Source organism: Lemur catta, chromosome 15, assembly GCF_020740605.2.
Source record: "Lemur catta isolate mLemCat1 chromosome 15, mLemCat1.pri, whole genome shotgun sequence".
Classification (NCBI taxonomy): domain Eukaryota; kingdom Metazoa; phylum Chordata; class Mammalia; order Primates; family Lemuridae; genus Lemur; species Lemur catta.
Genome location: NC_059142.1, coordinates 57,265,885 through 57,285,366, shown reverse-complemented (window position 1 = coordinate 57,285,366; position 19,482 = coordinate 57,265,885). Strand labels below are relative to the sequence as shown.

Below are 19,482 nucleotides of genomic sequence, written 5' to 3'. Positions count from 1 at the left end.
ACAGGGTGCGCAGCTACTGGTGGGACGCTGCTCTGAGCGTGGCTGCGAGGCGGTTTCCGGAAGAGACAAACATCCGAACCAGAGTGGCCTCATCCAGTCAGCCTGACTCGCCCCTGACCCGGGAGAATTCCTCCTGCCCGATGCCCTTGGGTCTGGAACGCTGGCCATCTTCTGTCCTCAGACCCGAACTGAATGTGGCTCTTCCTGGGTCTCCCGCCTGCCGGCCCACAGCCAGCTCCACACCCGCCACGGGCTCCTGGTCCCCGGCGGCCAACTTGCCCCGCGGATCTCGGGTCCTGCAGTTCCTTACAGTGAACCTTTCTGGGCATCGTACACGCACCCTGTTGGTTCTGCTTCTCTGGAGAAGCCCCGATACGGCACTGCATCATTCTCCAGGGAGTTCTAGAAACTGGCGCTAACATTGGGTCTAATAAATCACTTCCCATAGAATGAGGTATATACTGAACACCAAAAGGTATCTCAGTAAAACATCACTAAAACACAACATACTTCTTCGGAATTTGCTATAATTCAGAACAAAGGTTGAGCTGAACTTAATCAAATAATTCCTTCCCAAACCACATGTACTAATACTCAAAATAAAACTGAACGTTATTAAAAACACAGCACCCCAAAAACGTTAGAAAAGTCTGTACGTGTGGGAGCCGGAAATCCAAACCCCGTCTGTCAAAGCTTCCCCACAACAGCAGAAACAGTTTCTGAAGAGTGAGCTTCGCTTCCTGGGAAAGACGCCGTGACCCAGACTCATCCCGCATGGAAACAGGGCCTCCCCCACGGCAAGCCCAGGCCAGGGGGACCTCACGTGAAACCCAAAGCAACCTGTGTCCTGCCCCCACCCCAGCTTCAGAAAGTCAGAAAATAACCAAAAGGAAAATCATTTCTTTCAAAATCAGAAACACTTCTGAGAGTAAAGGAAAAGATGGAAGCAGAAGGCGCCTTTTACTGGTCAGCCTCGTCTGCCATCACCGTCCGACGCCAACACCCAGTGCCGGCCACGCCCAGAGCACGCGGTCTGCCCGCCCCCAGGGTACCCACCTCCAGGCCGCCACCTTCGGCTTCAGGAAGGTCAGCCCCAGCCGCTGCACCAGCTTCACCCCCAGCTTCCGGAGCAGGGTCTGGCTGCTCTCGGGGAGTCTGCAGCCATCGAGGCACTGGAGGACGGTGGCAGCTGTAACGAGACACGCTAGCCTCAGAGCAGCAGGAGGCAGCAGGCGGGACCCTCCGACTGCGCCCCCAGGTGTGACCCTGCGGCCCTGAGCCAGGTGGCACCCAGGGACCCCAGTGCAGGTGATGGCCTGAGCTCACACTGGGCATGGGGGACCTCGAGGAGGGGACATGGGGGGATCTGAGGGGGCACAGGGTATACGGGGGAGGGGGGCCGGGAGGCATGAAGATTGGGACGACAGAGGGGGCCTTGAGGGGGCCTGAGGCCAGGAGGACGGCCACTGGGGGGACACAGGAAACACAGTGGGGCTTCAAAGACAGGTCTGCGTATTGGACGGCACTGAGCGATCACGCGCATTTTCTCAGGGGTGAGGACACCGAGGTCACGTGCGGGAGCCCTGTCCTTTAGAGACGTGCGCTGAGACACATCGAGGGGACGGCGGGGAGGCCACAGAGTGACACTGTGAGCCCTGGGACGGAAACGCGAGTCTGTTACTCCACGCTCCTCCTCATACGCACTGGAGAATTTCCATAATGAAAACCCTTTTTACAAACAGACTCTCATTCAAATCTGAAAGCCATGCGCCTTCCCACGCACGGCGCTCTGAGCCGTCCCCCTCGCTCCCGGCAGGCAGTGGGCCGTCTGTGCAGAGCAGCACTGCCCTGTGCCCGCAAATCGAGGCTCAGTCTGCACCTACAAGGATGAGGCAGAAAGCGCAGTGTGGCAGCCGTGGCTCAGGGGGGCCACGGCCACCGCAGGGTCCCCAGGGGCAGCAGCAGACGGGGGGCTGCGTCCAGCATTCCCAGGTCCCCCAGGTTGGGGACGCAGGCAGCCGGGGGTCACGAAACCCAGACCCCAGCACTTTGCTCCACATCAAATGACCAGGAAAGTTTACTGAAAGTCAGATTATTAAAACACACACACAACAACAGAACCAAAGAAATATGAGTGTCCAAATATACTAACTTCCAGATTTTTATACCTATGAATAAAATGTCAGAGAGACACACTTGATTACATATGGGCAAACTCACATCACAAATATACCTTCTCTCAAAAATCAGCCTTACCATAGGGTAAACAGTCTTCACGTTTTCCATGTTTAAATATTTGTGCCTAAAAAAGAAACAAAGCTTTTAAAATGCTGCATACACATTCAGAAGCTTAAAACATAAATATAAATTATCAAAACAATTCATTGCATCTTCCAGAATTTTAATTTCACTCACTCACCACCTAGGAACAAGAGCACAGTTTCTGTTCATTACAAAGGAAGGAATTACGAGAGGCTGGAGAAGGAATCCCCCACAAGGCCGTGCTGGACTAGGGCCACGGTGACACAGGCCAGTCCCTGAGCAGGGCAGCCCCGACACGCGCCCAGGCTCACACTCGGGGCACCAGCCTAGGAAAAGCAGACGTCTCAGCGGGACTTTGAAAGTTATCCACGTATAAAGATAAAAAGGGTAAAAGTTACACAAAGGCGAGGAACCCAAGTTTTCATTCGGAAGTCCCACTTATTCTTAGCCGACAAATGAGAAAGGTGACGTCTGCCTCCTCCCTCGGAGCCGCTGGGCCTGGTCACCACACGGGGGCTGGCGCTTCCAGCTCACCCGCCACCTCCCAATGCGCGGACCCCACACGCTGCACTCTGCATGAGTGAACCTGGGGTCCATCAAAGAGGAGTATCAGACTGTTCCCTAAAACGCTCGTCCCAGCCCTCTGAATTCTCAACCTAAAGTGTTACCTCCTGCTTTGAAATCTGGAAGGCGCCAGGGTGGTTAACCTGAGCTTCCGAGCCCCTCAATCGAGGAAGCTCAGAGCTGAGCACTTCTAAGAAGCGGCTGATGAACTTCCTTCCCTTCAGAAACCAGTATCCCCAGGCCAGGCGAGAACCTCTGCTCCAGACGATGCACAGGCCGCACCCCGGCACGCTCTGCCCCCAGCACACGGCTCCCTGCAGCCAGCGGGTCCTGACGTCCAGCAGCTGCCCAGCCTCGGCAAAGGGGACTTCACTGAACACTGGTGCTTTCTATTTTCAGGACGAATTCCCTAAATTGCTTGATTTTTTCATTAAGTGTAGAATAAAAACATCTGCTCCAAAACAGAGGGAACTTCCTCACATTCCATCCCGAGCCTGCGGAGGGCTCCCCCGAGTGCGGGGCTGAGCGACAACGGCCCAGTGTGCGAGGGCAGGTCTCTGGGCCTCCTCTTCCTCAGCCCCTGTGAGACGGCCAAGGACGGCGCCCACCTCACTGAGCCTCTGTGAGAACACGCAAACGTCCGGCAGACACGCACAACCCGTGAGAGCAGAAGACTTAACCCCTCTCTTTCTCTCTAGAGAACTGGATGTCAGTATTTTCCTACCAAGTTAATGTACAAATAGATACATTCCTTGTTTGCCCAAAACCTATTTAACTTTGAGAAACTCTTCCATGGATTTAGTTTATGTAAAATACAAAATTAAAAGTTAATTTACTTCACGTAAAACCAAACATAACCCACTTCACATACTGTAAGCTTCCGTCATGGTTTGCAGAACAGACACCTGCTGAGCACGGGCCGGGGCACACGGGAGCCGTCCTCCCCCAGAAGGGACAGGAGTTTGGGGAGTCAGAGGCACCACACGCTCGGTCCCGGGACAGGGCTGGGACACACGCACAGTGCACACTGAGGAGCCCGACCCCCGACTGTCCCCAGGGGAGCCGAGAAAAAACCGCTTGCTGGGGGCGGGCCTTGCCACAGGCGCCGGCTGAGGAAGGGGCAGGAACGGCAGGAGGCAACGGACATGAGACGCAGCTGGTTCTGTCGGGCCCAGACCCACAGGCAAGAGTGGACAGATACCGCCAGGCCAGGAGGGGCATCGACTCGGTGCCCGGGCAGCCCCAGCGGATGCCTGCTGCCTGCCTTAGTATTGACAGAGCTCCCTTTTACTCTCACAAATAGCCAGTCTGGATAAAAATTACACGGTCACCCTACGTGACAAGTACTCTGACACGCCTCCCATCCAGAGCTGGGGTCCATCCCTCACCTCGACCCCACCCCCAGGACCGTGGAGGGCGGCTCCAACCAGGACAGCCAGGCAGAAGCGAAGCCTCTGACCTCCAAACCCAGGCCGGAAGCCTGGCACCTTGCCAGGGTCTCTCCACTGCCCCTTGGGACGCTCCTCCCAGGAAGCCACATGGGGCCAGCCACGGTCAACGATCGTCTGAGTCCAGCCCACCAAGGTGCCCACCTCGCAGTTTTCTCAGCCAGGGTCCAGGTGTCTAGGGCAGAGACAAGCCAACTCCTCCCTATGTCCTGCCTTGTGAGGCCACAGAATCCACCCCTGCAATACTGTGGCTGTCCCTCACGTCACCAACTTTGGGGTGGGCCACTCCGTCACAGATGAACACTCGAGAGACCGACATCCTGCCCTGTAGGCAAGGGCTGCCACTCCGCAGGCGTGCACGGCACAGATTCCACCCTGACAGACATCATCCTAGCCGCAGGACAGAGGACACAGGGAAGGGATGAAAACCAAACAGGAGGTTTTAAGGAGGCTACGGAAAAAGTGCAGGCACGACACCCACAGAACCTGGACTAGGAGAAAAGGCAAGCAGGGGACGGAAGGACAGACAGCAGAGATTTGGGAAATGGCTGGGTGTGGTGGCGCCCGCAGTCCCAGCGCCTCGGGAGGCTGAGGCAGGAGGATCGCTCGCAGCCAGGAGTTTGAGGCTGCAGTGAGCTGTGATCACTGGGCGACGGAGTGAGACCCTCTTAAAGAGAAAAAAAAAAAAAAAAAAAAAAAGGCCGGGCGCGGTGGCTCACGCCTGTAATCCTAGCTCTGGGAGGCCGAGGCGGGTGGATCGCTCGAGGTCAGGAGTTCAAGACCAGCCTGAGCAAGAGTGAGACCCCGTCTCTACTAAAAATAGAAAGAAATTATCTGGCCAACTAAAAATATATATACAAAAAAATTAGCCGGGCATGGTTGCTCATGCCTGTAGTCCCAGCTACTCGGGAGGCTGAGGCAGTAGGATCGCTTAAGCCCAGGAGTCTGAGGTTGCTGTGAGCTAGGCTGACGCCACGGCACTCACTCTAGCCCGGGCAACAAAGTGAGACTCTGTCTCAAAAAAAAAAAAAAAAAAAAAAAGAGGAAAAAAAAAAATAAAGACTTGGGAGACAGAACTGACAGCACTTGGCAATGGGCTGAAGCGCTCTTTGGTCTCACTCACTAAAAGAATTTAAATTACTATGAAATGCCAAAAATGCACACATATCAATATTATTCACCAAATTCCTTATAAAGTGTAGCACAACAACATTCCACATAAGAGGCTATAATACAAGCGATGATGAGTTCTCAGGACAGCAAGTCCCGCTTCTTATAACTGGCACAGACACCCCACGCCGGGCACCCCACGCCGGGCACAGGCAGCACCTGCGAGGCCTCCCTGCCGTCCCCACACGCACCCAGCCCAGCACCACGGCCCAGCTCCCAGCTACCGTCTGGGGCAGGGGAGAGCCGACACCCATGCTGTTGTGGGTAGAAGATTAATTCCTTTTATCCCTACACTTTCTTATGACAGAGAAACTGTTCTGGGGAGAATTTCCAGCTGAATTACACAGGATAACTCATGGGCTCTTGGTACAAACAGAAAAGTCACAGAAGTTCCTGGCTCTCCTGTAACGGGCTTAGGAGGGCAAAAGGGACGAAAAAGAAGGAACAAAAGTCAACAGAGACAGGGGGTTTGTTTCTGGTTTTTTCACAAAAAAGGCCATCTTCAGCACACTTCGCCTGAGCAAGTGTGGTGCTGGTCACTGCTTGGCGTGCGGAGGGTGGCCAGAGCGCTCTGGTGACCCGACAGTCTCGGGTATCCGCAAGCTAAGCCGCAGCGCAGCAGGTGCACCCCATGTTCCACGGGGGCGTGACAAAACCAATTGGAAGCCCCTGCCGAAAAGCGCACTGCACAGAAGCGATCACACCACTTACAGAGGAAAAACACTACCACATGGCTAATGAGAAATGACTGTCAGGTCTGTTTTTGTTGTTCTAGAAACTAGCACAGTGCAAGGTGCAAACAAAACGAGTTTCTTAGTAATCATTCTAAACTACCACGCCTCGCGATTGCTATCCTCCCCAGCTTGCTTTTCTGCAATGTGCAAACCAGCTTCCCTCCCCGGGGCATGTTCTCCAAGCCCAGTAAATCACAGGCCGTGGAGCTACTCAGGAGCCAGTTTGCCCACTGCCAAGCCGGAGATGCTGGTTTGAGAGTCCCCTTGAGGCACTACCAAGTCAAGGCCAAGAAAAGCACCTCCACCCCAGGCCCTGGGAGAAAGGCCCTCACGCCAGCCATGCCAGCGCTGGCGAGGCTCTCGCTGACAACGAAAGGCTTTTCTGGGAGTCCACGTACCCTCCCGCGAGCGCTGGCCGGCACCATGCAGACCACACAGGCCACCTTGCTCTGTGCCAGCGGACGGCCCCTTGCCCCGGCCCTGCTCCTGGTCTCTCAGGAAGCCATGGCATCACCACCAAGCCGGCTGTGTAGCAAGGTTCTCCCCTTCTGTTTTCCTGCGTTCTGCTCCGGAGCTAAGAGGCAGTATCATGGGAAACATCCAACTGCGCACGCCACCCTCCCCCGCCGCAGGCTCAGCAAGCCACGAGTGGCCACATTACGGAGCCACTCGGCCATGGAGAGAGCACAGCATAGACACAGAGGAGGGTCCTCAGCACCAGCACTGCCAGTCTAGGCCACACTCCACTCAGAACACGGCCCTGGGTCCCCGCCTGGGCCACCATGAGTCCACCCGGGCCAGACCTCGTGTGGCGTGAAGCAAAGCCCCAACTTCACTGCACCCTTCGCACAACACACAAAGGCACTTCATGGAGGAATCTCGTAAACTCATGGCTCCATCTCCCAGCAGCACGATGCGAAAGAACCCTCCTACCACAACATGACCATCAGCGTCAAGGGGCACAGCAGAGGAAGCCTGGGCAGGGCCTGGCTCTCCACACAGGGGAGCCTGGAACCTTCCACCAGGACCAGCCACGGCCACCTGGGAACACCGGCTCTGCACACAGGCCGTGGGGCCCCATGCCGTCCTGAGAAGGACCAATTTTCAGAACAAAGTGTTAACTGTGCACAAGTTCTTCAAGAAAGTAGCAGGAAACAACTGTGATCTAGCACCTCTTGTATTTTCCTGGATAGAGTCGGAACCCATTCTACTAAGTGAAGTATCCCAAGAATGGAAAACCAAGCACCACATGTACTCACCATCAAATTGGTTTCCCTGGTCATCACCTAAGAGCACATTCAGGAATAACACTGATGGGGTGTCGGGCAGATGTTGGGGGGAGGGGAGGGGTGTATACATACATAACGAGTGTGACTCGCACTGTCTGGGGGATGGACACGTTTGAAGCTCTGATGGGGGGGCAAGGGCATTATACGTAACCTAAACTTTTGTACCCCCACAATATGCTGAAATAATAATAAAAAAAAAATAAAGCCAAAAAAAAAAAAAGAAAGCAGCAGGAAAAACGATTCTGAGGAAAGTCAACTCCCAGATCGTCACTCCTCAACCCAGGGAAGCACAGAAAGAACAGCAGCCCGTGCAGAGGACGGTTCTGCTGCTGACACGGACTCTCCCGACAACTCAGCCGTGCCGTGCTGCCAGCCAGCGAGACCCCGCAGGGGTCACGGCTTCTGGGCCTACCAGTCGGTCACACAGACACCCACAGGGAGGGAAAAGTGACAGGCAGACAGGGGTGATTTGGGACTCACGGGTGCTGAAGTGCCAACACGTACACCCGACAGGCACACAGAACGGGGGCTCTAGGACCAAGGTCAGAAACCAGGAAATAAAGGTCAAGAGGGAATGAGATGAGATGGCAACAGCCGTGGCCACAGCCTGAGGGCCACCTGTCAGAGGGAGGGTCAGGGAGGTGTGGGCAGCCAGGTGTCACACACCTGCAGGCCAGGTAGGTGGCTGCGGCTCTGTGCTGCTCAGTGCCAGCCAGGGGTGCGGAGCAGCCCCACCGTTTGGCTCGTGTGTTTGTTTCCGCATCTCCAAAATGAGAGTAAGGCCTGGGACCCACGAGTCCCTTCCCCACCGCGAGAGACCCCAGGTGGGCTTGAGCACACACCTGCAGCGTCGGCAGGAGCAGAGGTGGGCGGCACACCACCCAGGCTCCCACGAGACGCCCGCCTGTGCCACCCGCCTCCCAGGGAAGGCTGCGTTACGGGGACCGAGACGGTGCCAGAGCTGGCTGCTCACGGTCTTGATTTAAAGCACAAGGAAACGGAACAAGCATAATTTTAGGTTCCTTATTTCCCCTGAACCCTATAGGAGCACACGTCCAGATGGTCCTCGCCAGCTTTTCTCCACCCAAAGTCCTGCGCTGACCAAGCACCACCACTAAAAAGGACAATGTGGACGATCCGTCCTGGGCCACACTGAGCCCCAAGTGGAACAGCAGGTGCTAGTCTCCAAAGGGTCCTGAAAGAAAAGAAATCAAAGCCCAGATAAGAAATGTTTTGGATAATCAGCTGGCTTCTTCTCATCTTCAAAGAGCTCGACATGCGCTAATTAGCCTCACGCCACCCTCTGAGGTAAGAGCGGTGACTTCCTTCCAGGTGGGGCCAGGGAGCCTGGTGCTTCACCCTTGCCCCGGGTCAGCAGGGGAGCGCAGTCAGCAGAGGCCGGGGCAGAGCTGTGGCAACAGCAGCTCAGTCTGAGGTTCCCGGTGCCACCCATCTGCCCACGCGGACCCAGCCCACAGCCACTCGGACCTGGGCACTTGCTCTCATGTTTTAAACTGTATTTGAAACACAAGAGTAGCTTCGACTCCACCTCTCTCCTCCTGAGTGCCCAGCAGCAGGCTTGGGGTGGGACTGGAGGTGCCAGCAGAATTTGGCTTTCCTGGGTTTTAACGCTGTTGTTTGTGACTATTTTATCCTTTAACAAGACTTTGGTTTTTATCAATGATAAAAAAAAGAAAACAAGAGAAACTGCACTGTCAAGGGGAGACACGAGCCTAGCAGCTGGCACACAGAACACCACTTATCCTGCCACGAGTCCCACCAGCCACGCCGGGGCGGGGGCAGCCGTCAGCGTTGAAAAGCCAAGGCTGTCAGCCAGTGCTTGAAGTGGGACTGAACCCGGGCTGTCTTCGCAAGCCAGAGTACAGGGGCCTTCCAGGGGCAGTAAGTTGCCAAACGCTTGTTTCCCTCTCACAAGAGTTCAAAATCGTCCCTGCAGGAGAACTACGCTTTGAGGGAAATAAAAATCAAACCTTGGTTTCGACGGTACTTGTCGGGAGTTCACCTGTTTCGCCTAGCCCACACTAATGAGCAGGTGGATGAAAACGAAGCCAAGTGCATCAAAGGAAGCAGATGAAATCCTGCAGCACAATACACCTGCAAGTTTCGTCATGCGCGCAGCACACCCAGCCCTCTGCCCGCAGGTCTGACAAGCCCAGGGCGAAACCTTCCCGCCCGCTCGCGCCCAACGCAGCTTCCTCCTGCTGGGCACCTCCATCAGACCAGACCGACCCTTCAAAAAGAAAGGGAAAACATGCACAGCTCCAGCAGACTTGGGATTTTCCAGAAGAAACACGGGTCTCGGGAGGCCCTGGGAGGGAAGCGCTGGCACCAGGAGCTGCCAGGCCCCGCCGGGCCGTTGCCTCACAGTTTCACTCCCTCCCCAGGGATTCCAGAGGCTGCGTCAGGCAATTGCTCACTCTCACTGGGGGCAGATCTCTACCCGGCGCTGAGGTGCCGCTGCCAAAGTGCCCAAGTCTCTGCCCCACACAGCAGGGAGAGCTGCCTCCTCTTCAGCCTCTGCCAGCGCACGCCCAGCTGGGCGGCTGAGGCTCAGCTTTAAGCCTTTGAGAAAACCTTTCTACACCTCAGGAGGAAGGGGAAAATGTGGAACTTGGAGATGTCAAAACAAAAGCACTTCCCCAATCTTGGCTGGTTTAATTCCACTAAAAACGGTCAGTCCAGTCCGACAGCCGCAGAGGAGCAGGGGCAGCGAGCCTGCCCGTCCTCGGGGCCCCCCAGGTGCAGCCTGTGCACCACGCTGCTGCCTCTCCCAGGGAAGGAGACACAGAAAACTTGGAAACCATCTAGAAAAAAGCAACAAGATGATCAAAAAGTAAAAAAAAAGAACCTGTGGAAAAAGTGATTGCAAAACTGGACAAAAAGTGGCCACCACAACCTTCCCACGCTGAGAAGGCTTCTGAGCTCCAAGGAGCTGGGCTAAGGGACAAGGCTCGGAAGCCGGCAGACGCCAGGACACGGCCAGGACGCAGCACCAAGCCCTGGGCAGGCTGCACGCGGAGGCCTCTCCCTCCGTGGCCACACAGGCCCTTCCTGCCTGCAGATCACGACTGGCCCCAGCCCCACGGTCAGGGCACCCTGCTGACCCCACCAGGCCGACCTGTCACATGTGAACGTGGCCATGGGCAAGGAAGGACAAGGCAGGGGACAGGGGCGGGACACTCCCAGGCCAGGCTGGCAAGGAGCTGGCTACAGGAGCCCCCGGAAGCCTGTCAGAAACGAAGCTTCCTGACGGGGCAAAGGTGTCTAAGAACTCACCTGAGCAAGGCCCAACGTGCTTACCCTCCCAAAGCTGCCCCACGTGCGGGGCAGGTCCTGCGTCCTGCCCTGCAGAGCCAGCACGGACCAGCGAGCTCCCGTTACATTGTTAGACCTTCCATTTGTTTTCCTAAGACTTTTCAGTAAGACTCATGGCAAAAATTAAGAATCCAGGCCAGGCACGGTGGCTCACGCCTGTAATCCTAGCACTCTGGGAGGCCGAGGTGGGAGGATCTCTCGAGGTCAGAAGTTCGAGATCAGCCTAAGCAAGAGCGAGACCCCGTCTCTACCAAAAGTAGAAAGAAATTATCTAGACAGCTAAAAATATATAGAAAAAATTAGCCGGGCATGGTGGCTCACGCCTGTACTCCCAGCTACCTGGGAGGCTGAGGAAGAAGGATCGCTTGAGCCCAGGAGTTTGAGGTTGCTGTGAGCGAGGCTGACGCCACAACACTGTAGCCTGGGCAACACAGTGAGACACTGTCTCAAAAAAAAAAAAAAAAAAAAATTAAGAATCCAATTACACCCAAACCTTCAAATTAACCATCTCAATCCACCCCCTCCACCGGAATCACCTAGAGCGTAAATGTACAACATCCCCTGAGGACCCACCGGCCGAGGGCACAGCACACACCTGACACATCAGGCCCACCCCACCGCTGCCCCACTGACCTTCAAGGCCAGCCTCAGCCTGTGCTGACCTCCACCAGAGCCATTAGACCAAATGAAATCCTCTGCAGCACCACCCGCACCACCCAACAAGGGGTGCCTGCACGCACGGCCCATCTGCACCCCTAGCCCCCGAACGCCTGGCACGGCCCATCTGCACCCCTAGCCCCCGAACGCCTGGCACGGCCCATCTGCACCCCTAGCCCCCGAACGCCTGGCACGGCCCATCTGCACCCCTAGCCCCCGAACGCCTGGCACGGCCCATCTGCACCCCTAGCCCCCGAACGCCTGGCACGGCCCATCTGCACCCCTAGCCCCCGAACGCCTGGCACGGCCCATCTGCACCCCTAGCCCCCGAACGCCTGGCACGGCAGGTGCTCTCAATGCCATCCGATGCCAGGCACGCAGCCACAAGAACTTTTCTCAAACAAGAATTCAGAAAGACAGAAAGATTCAAAATATTATTAAAAATTTTAAAACCTACTGTTACATACCCAAGGGAACTGAAAGCGTTTAAGTTCAAACAAAAAACCTGCACACGGAAGTTCACAGCAGCATCACTCACAGCAGCCAAAAATCCCCACACGCCGTAGTGTTTGGCCACAAAGACGAAGCTCTGACACAGGCTCAGCGAGAGCTGCCAGACACGCGGGGCCACACGCTGTGAGTCCATTCATGTGACGTGTCCCCGGCAGGCAAACCCAGAGACGAGCTGGACGGACACTGCCAGGGGCTGAGGAGTGACCACTGGGGGGCAGTAAGGTTCCTTTTGGGGGTGATGACAGTGTCCTGGAATTAGATAATGGTGATGGTGGCACGACCTGTCAATATTCCAAAACTGCTGAATTATTTGCTGTAAAGGATGCGCTCCTTACGGCATACGAATTACATCTTGAGGTTTGAGAACTGCCGCACGACATCACACGTGTGTGGAGCGTGGAAGAGGCCTGAGGAAAGCAGATGTCGCCTCGGCAGAGCTGGAAATTAGAAAACGTTTTTATCTTCCCAGGTTTCTTTCTCACATGCTTTGAAATGTTCTCATCACCGGAATGGCCACTTCCCAAGGACAACGGCAACACTGCCAGAAGACGCAGACGCTGAGGACGTTTCCCAACAGAACCGGCAGGAAAGCACAGCAGGGGTGCGGCAAGCGGAGGAGGGGGCGGTGGAGCGTCCCCCAGGCTCGCTCAAGCCCAGGGACACTGCACCACCAGCCCCACTCCCCACCCAGCCCAGCAGCCTCCCCTCCCCCGCAGAACCTGCAGGAGCGCAGACAAGACCCCCGAGACGCTGCGCGGGGTCCCCCTCACACGCACCGCGAAGCGCCCTGCTCTCCTCCGGGGGTGGGGGCGCTGCTGTGACTCAGAGACAAGGACAAGAGCTGCTCTCCAAGTCCCCCCACTGCAATTGGAGAAAGGGGTGGGTCTGTCCCCAGACCCCAGGGCCACAGAGGGCTGCTGGCTCCCCCTCCAGAAGGCTGGCCCCGGGGGGTTGCGGCCTCGACCCCCAGGCCTTGCCCTCTTCTGCAAGACTTAAACTGGACCTTTCTCCTCCGTGGCACCAGACAAGACAACACAACAGACAAGCGAAGGGCCGGTCAAGGCTGGAGGGGCACCGGCCGGGGCCCTCCAGGGTCTGTGTTACACGCGGTGTCAGAAACAGCCTCACCCGACCCTCTGAACCAAACCAGGTCTCACATCACTTGCCTCATTTCATTAGCGCTGGTTCCAGCAACGGTGCCGTGCGGCACAGCTAAGCAGGAGAAAACCAGAGACTGGCCCGGACGGCGCCACTGCGCAGGCACCACTGCCCCCTGGTGGCGAGCGCAGGGACGAGTGCAGGGACCAGCGCAGGGATGCGCAAAATACCCAGCCGGAGGACCGTCCACGACCCTGTCAGGGCCAAACCAACCTGCCCCGGTTCAAAACAGAATCGCACGCAAACCACGTTCCATGGTCCCGCGTGCAGCACCACCTCCCTGCTGTCCCCAGACCCCGAGGCTGTGCCGGGGGGCAGTGCTTACCAGGGCCTGCAGCGTCCCGTCCATGGCGATGACCCCCTCCAGGGTCTGGAAGGAGGAGCGGGCCAAGGTACACAAGCTCCAGTCCAGGAAACCCGCCATCTTCTGCTGCTTGACATCAGGGCGCGTGATGAACCTGCCAGAAGGAAAGGGCACAGTGTGTCCCAGCCCACGGAGGCCTCCAACACCAAGAACCTCCCAGGCCTCAGCGGCCCCTCAGGGCACACGCCACCCCCCCACCCACGTCCTCCCAACTCGAAACACTGTGCACGGATGGGCGTCTGCTCTCCTCAGACCCCCCCCCGCTCCAACCCCAGAAACCAAGTCACTGCCCAGAACATGACCCCTCTGGGGTCACACAGGCCTCCCCGCCTGTCTCCCCCTGGACCCAGCTCCGCACCCCTTGACCTCAGGACCCCGCGCTCCCAGCCCCGTGACCCCGCGCCACACAGGCTGTTCCTGCATCCCAGCCCCTCACGCAGAGCTCCGGCCGGAGTCCCCCCGTCCTCCCTCCCAGACACGGCCTCGGGTCCTCTTGTGGCCTGACCTCAGCAGACCACAGAGCTCCCAAAACAAAAACCTGCGCCCTCTTCCTTCTGCCACCAGCAGCTCTGCCCAAGTGACGTGAGACTGGCCTTGCCACGTAGAGACCAGGGCAAGGTCCTGCCCTCCCGCAGCTCTGACACTTGGGGGAGAAACAGCAAACAGTGGGGGAACCGTCGGGGTGAGGGCAGACACGCTTCCTCAGGGCAGGTGCAGGGGCAGCGTCCGAGGGCACACGCCAGGGAGTGGAAAAGGCCTGCTGCCCAAGGTGGCGGCAAGAGCCACAGCCCAGGGGCCGAAAGGCACTCAGGGGACTGGAGGAAGACAAAGGAGCAGGTGTGGCTGGGAGCGGAGGGCGCAGGGCAGAAGGCAGGCTGGCCAGGCAGGGGGCCTGACCCGTGTCCTGACTGCACTGTGGCAGGTGGGTGGGAGGGAGATGGTAGGCGGTGGAGGGGTGGTGGGGAGCAGCTTCCCTAAGAATGATGGGCCCTCTCCCAAGAAGGGCCCGGGGAGGGCCAGGCCCCCTAGACAGCCCCAGGGAGCCCCCAGGCAGCCACTGCACAAGTCCAGAACTCAAGTGAGACGCCAGAGCTGAGCTGCCAGGCTGAGACCCTCCCCCAACCCCCCCCCAGTCATGAGAGCCAGGATGGGACACCCACCCCCCAGCCCCCCCAGTCATCAGGCCCAGGATGGGACACCCACCCCCGACCCACCACAGTCACCAGGCCCAGGATGGGACGCCCACCCCAGTCATCAGGCCCAGGATGGGACCCCCACCCCCCACCCACCCCAGTCACCAGGCCCAGGATGGGACGCCCACCCCAGTCACCAGGCCCAGGATGGGACCCCCACCCCCCACCCACCCCAGTCACCAGGCCCAGGATGGGACGCCCACCCCAGTCACCAGGCCCAGGATGGGACCCCCACCCCCCACCCACCCCAGTCACCAGGCCCAGGATGGGACGCCCACCCTCCCTGCTGCTCCGCAGCCATGAGCCCTCTTGGTCTGTCCATCTTGCACCCCTGTCTGGCCTGTCCAGTCGGGCCACATTAGAGGTGGCGACAGGCCCTCCCCGGGCACACACACACCACTACATTCCTGCGTCAGGCCCCTCACACGACACTCGAAAAACAGAAACTGCCAAGCAGAGATGGACGCTGGCAGCTGTCAACTTCCCTCGAACAGTGAGGACCCCACCCCCGAGGCCACGGTTCACATCGTACACACCTGGGGAGGGGCTAGGCATTAACACCTGTAATAGGGGGACAAATCCCTATTTCCAAATGTTTCGGCTCCACTCATGCCAGGGTGTGGCTGTCACGGGGCAGCACCAGCAGGAACCCCGCGCCCCACGGGGGCCCGCAGCAAAGCCCTCTCACTGCCCGGTGAAGAGTCCACCCACCACTCACAACCCCCACAGGCCACGGCATGAGCTGTCGCCAAGGAGACTTTCAAGGGCTCCACTGCTGCCACCCCCAGGAGGCCAGGCCCCCGGCAGCCCGGCCAGCACCCCAGGCTCGGGTGTTCCCTGTGGCAATCAGTGCTGTGTGCCCCCTCAAAGACACAGAGAGTCTGAGGAGCACAAAGACTGCCCTGGGTCCTTCGTCTGAGGATACGACACTCACGTGACACACCACAGTACCTCAGAGAAGCCCGCCCAAGACGCACCAATCCCGCATCAGCCAGCACAGCCACAGGTACTCACCTGGACACAAGGACGGCAGCCGCATCTCGGGCCTTGTCGCTGACAACCAAGTAGGACTGCAAGAAAGCGCAAAGGACAGGCGGGGTCACACCACAGGAGGCAGACCTCAGGGACCCCGCACGGCCAGCCCCGCACTCACCAGGCCCCCGAGAGCCCGGGCGCAGGAAGCTTATAGGCAGAACCCAAATTCCAGAGCTGCGCAAACCGCTCAGCCCGGAACCCACAACTGCAGCTACCAACTGCCCCCTCGGCCCCGTCTGCGCCTGCTCCACACGGAGCACACGGTCACAGCCCCCGACACACATGTTCACAGAAACAGAGCAGGCAAAGGAGACACGGCAGAGCATTCCCTGAGCAGCGGACACGCCCGGGCACTCCCAGCACGTGGGGGCCGTCAGCACTTAACATTCAGACCAGCGAGGAGGCCCCACTCGAACGGAAGAGGACCTAGACTTAATGCCGACGCCTGGATACTTTCAGGAGACCTGCCCTAAGAGGTTCCAACGCTCATCTCTACCTTTGTTTTTCCAAATGACACACTGAGATGACCTTTTTTCTGGGGCAGGCTTTCTGGAGGGCAATCACATACAGGTGCCAAGGTTCAGAAATCGTGTCCCCGACCTGGCAGTCCCACTTGGTGGGCAGGTAAACAACGTAATGATGAAGAATGTAAACGCTCTTCAACACCACACAGGCGTGAACACAACAAAACTAGAAACAAACAAAAGTCCATCTATAAGACAGTATTTTTTAAATTATGGTACAATGGGGTACCTTTTCCCTAAAATCCTTACAACGGAACATCCTTCTCTCAAAGACTATGAGGGGACACTTCGTGACATAACAGGACACTCAGGACAGTCTGTCAGGGGTCTTGTCCCGGGGGCAGTGCTCAGTGCTGGCGACACCACAGCCCCACAGCCTCCCGCCGGGCTCAGGTGTGGACGCAGCGCTGAGCCGAGCGCCGCCCACCTCCTTATCCCTACACCTGCCGGTGCCTCAGCTAAACAGTGGTAAAAACTGCTAACAACCTCATAAAGTACAATGAAATGATTAATCTACTAATCAGAGATTAACATGATTAATCATATTAATCAATAATCTACAAATCATCAATTTATAGGTGAAATCTATAAATGACTGATTAAAGAATTAACCTATGAAGTGTTCAGAGCAGGGCCTGGCACACAGCAGGCCGTCAGCGAATGCCAACGACTCCTGTAAGTCTGGCGGGAGACGCGCCCCCCGTGTTCACACCCCCTGGTGCACACAGTGACTCGCTTCCAAACCACAGGGTCTGGCAAAGGGGACAGAGCATCCCGTCCAACGTCAGGCAACGTAGCATGGTGACTTCTGTTTCACTGGCAGACTCTCCCTTGCTGGCTTTGACAAAATAAACTGCCAGGCTGGAGGCACCCATGTGGCGAAGAATCCAACAGCCAGCGAAACACCGAGGTCCGAGGTCCAGCAGCTCCGAGGAACTGACGTCTGCCAACCACCGAGAGAGCTGGGCAGACCCTGCCGGAGTCCAGCTGCGACACAGCCGTGGGCAGCCTGGAAGATGCTGCCAGCTAAGCCACGCCAGACCCCTGACTCACAGAGACCGTGAGAGGACACGTGTGTGTTGTGGTAAACACTCAGGTTTGAGGTAACTTTATGCAGCAAGAGGTAATTGACACAATAAGCTATCTTTATTTGCACAATATTTGCAGCAGGGAAAGTTTGAAGGAAACAAAACTGTTATCCCCTGGCACTAGAATTTGACAGATTTCAATTTAATATTTTTCTTGCTTATCTGTACTTTCAAATTTTTCTGCAATGATCATTATAGTATGTAACGTTTTCCTAAGAACTAAATGTAAAACGAGTCCTTTTCTCTTCCCATTGACCCTGAAACCTCCCACATCCCACTACTATGTTTAACAGGACATTTGTTATCTACAAAGAAATGAGATTTGCTGAAGTAATTCATCCTAACCCCTAATTAACACAATTCTAAAATTAGTTATGAGTGGGATTTTACCACACTGAGACACAGTAACAGGAGCTGAGAAACACCCGCCTGCTGAACACTGAGCTAATACAGTGGTGACATCGAGAAGCCCGAACACGGAAGTGGCCACTGATGAGCCACTCACTGCTGGCAGGACCACACCCACCTCTGCTATCTGCAGGATGCGGTCCATGATGGACATTCGTGCTTGCCCAGGCTGGGTAAGGAGATTCCCGTCAAGGCGTGAAAGATCGAAAGGGATCAGGCAGGTCACAGACAGCCACAGTAAGAGCATGTAGCGGGTTTCCCAGGTCTGAGAAGATAAATCACAGTGAGAATAATTCCTGCCTAGAAGACACAGGTCATCTGCCAGACCCCCCCACAGTCGGCTGTCCCCTGCCCACCAACACCCTGCAGGCCCTTCAAGTGCCATCAGGCTCACGGCCAGGGAGACAGATCACCTGTCGGCTCCTCCCACGTCCCCCAAGACCCCCACCCTTACACACTCATTTTCACCACTTAGCGAACTGACTCGGTTGACAAAAGACACATTGAAATGAACAAACAAAAATCGTGACACATCAGTATCATGGTTTCTCTTCACTGGCACCTTTCAACGTGCAAATCGGCCTTTTGAGAAAGTTAAAAAACAGATGAAAAGATAAAAAACAGAGGACTTAACAAAAAAGTCTCAACTTCTAGTAAAAAAGGAGTGCCTGTATTTTCAGTAACCAATAAAACAGCATCCGATTCGGCCTGCAGTCCCTCCACGGGGTACTGGAACACTCCGGCAAGAAGGCCATCGAGTGCCAGACAGCAGGGAAGCACCCCTGGTCTCCGAGGCTGATCAGGAACATTCACATCGAGGCAATTCCGAGTCGCTAGTAACAAACTGTGTGCTCTCCTGAATGTGCACTGCACAGCAAAAAGCCCCACTGCCGGCCTCAGAAAGGGCCCTCGGCTGGCACCAGGGAACGTGGGCTTCGGCAGGGTTCCCACCAAGCCCTGACTGATGAGGGTGCTGGGCTTAGATCACCTGCACAAACCGTGTGGTTCACCAAGCACCTGCTTTCCTTTCGGGATCTGGAATTCTGCTTCATGCTGGGCAGGTGTCCACGGGACCAGACCCCAATAAAAGCCCTGGGCACCGGGTCCCACATGTGCTTCCCTGGCGGACACTTCACGTGTGCCATCACAGCTCGTAGCTGGGAGACACACACGCCCTGTGAGGCTCTCCTGGGAGAAGACTCCGGAAGCCTTGTTTCCCTGGACTTTGTGCCACCTGCCTTTTCCCTCTGCCAGTTTTGCTCTGCATTCCTTTGCTGTGACAGACCACCGCCAAGAAGGCAAACACGCGGAGTCCCGTGAGTCCTCCCAGGGAGCCCCCGACAGTTATGCTTCACGTTAGACAAAACAGGACAACGATAACTTTATCACCAAACTGTACCTAGGCACAGTTTTTCTTCATAGAGGGCACATTTGAAGGAAAATAATCTGAAGTACCATGTGTAAGAAGTAAAGAGAAAGCCAAAGGAATAAAAAAAGAGGAGGAGAGATGCAAAACAACACGAGAGAAAACTGGGGGAACAGGAAGAAGAAAGCGCCAGCCCGGGTGTGGAGCCAACGGAGGGGCTGGACGGCTGGAGCACAGAGAGGAAGCCGCACTCACCTCGTGGTCCTTGGGGTCCTGGCCTGCAACCATATCTAAAACAGGCTCCACATCAGCTACTTCGTGAGGAAATAAACGAAGAAATATTTTATATCCTCGAACCTACCAAATTAAGAGA

The 19,482-nt window shown here is 56.5% G+C and overlaps 1 protein-coding gene across 3 annotated transcripts in view; it reads right to left on the bottom strand.

Annotated features, from left to right (window-relative positions):
- Nucleotides 1-19,482, bottom strand: part of TBCD (tubulin folding cofactor D) — a 119,968-nt gene that overhangs the window by 94,416 nt on the left and 6,070 nt on the right. For all 3 annotated transcript variants that reach the window (XM_045525800.1, XM_045525798.1, XM_045525799.1), the window contains exons 4-9: nt 19,365-19,466; nt 17,862-18,008; nt 15,703-15,758; nt 13,457-13,589; nt 2,257-2,302; nt 1,057-1,189 (exon numbers count right to left, since the gene is read on the bottom strand). In XM_045525800.1, the coding sequence (XP_045381756.1) occupies nt 1,057-1,189; nt 2,257-2,302; nt 13,457-13,589; nt 15,703-15,758; nt 17,862-18,008; nt 19,365-19,466 (617 nt within the window). The remainder of the gene's footprint in view (nt 1-1,056; nt 1,190-2,256; nt 2,303-13,456; nt 13,590-15,702; nt 15,759-17,861; nt 18,009-19,364; nt 19,467-19,482) is intronic.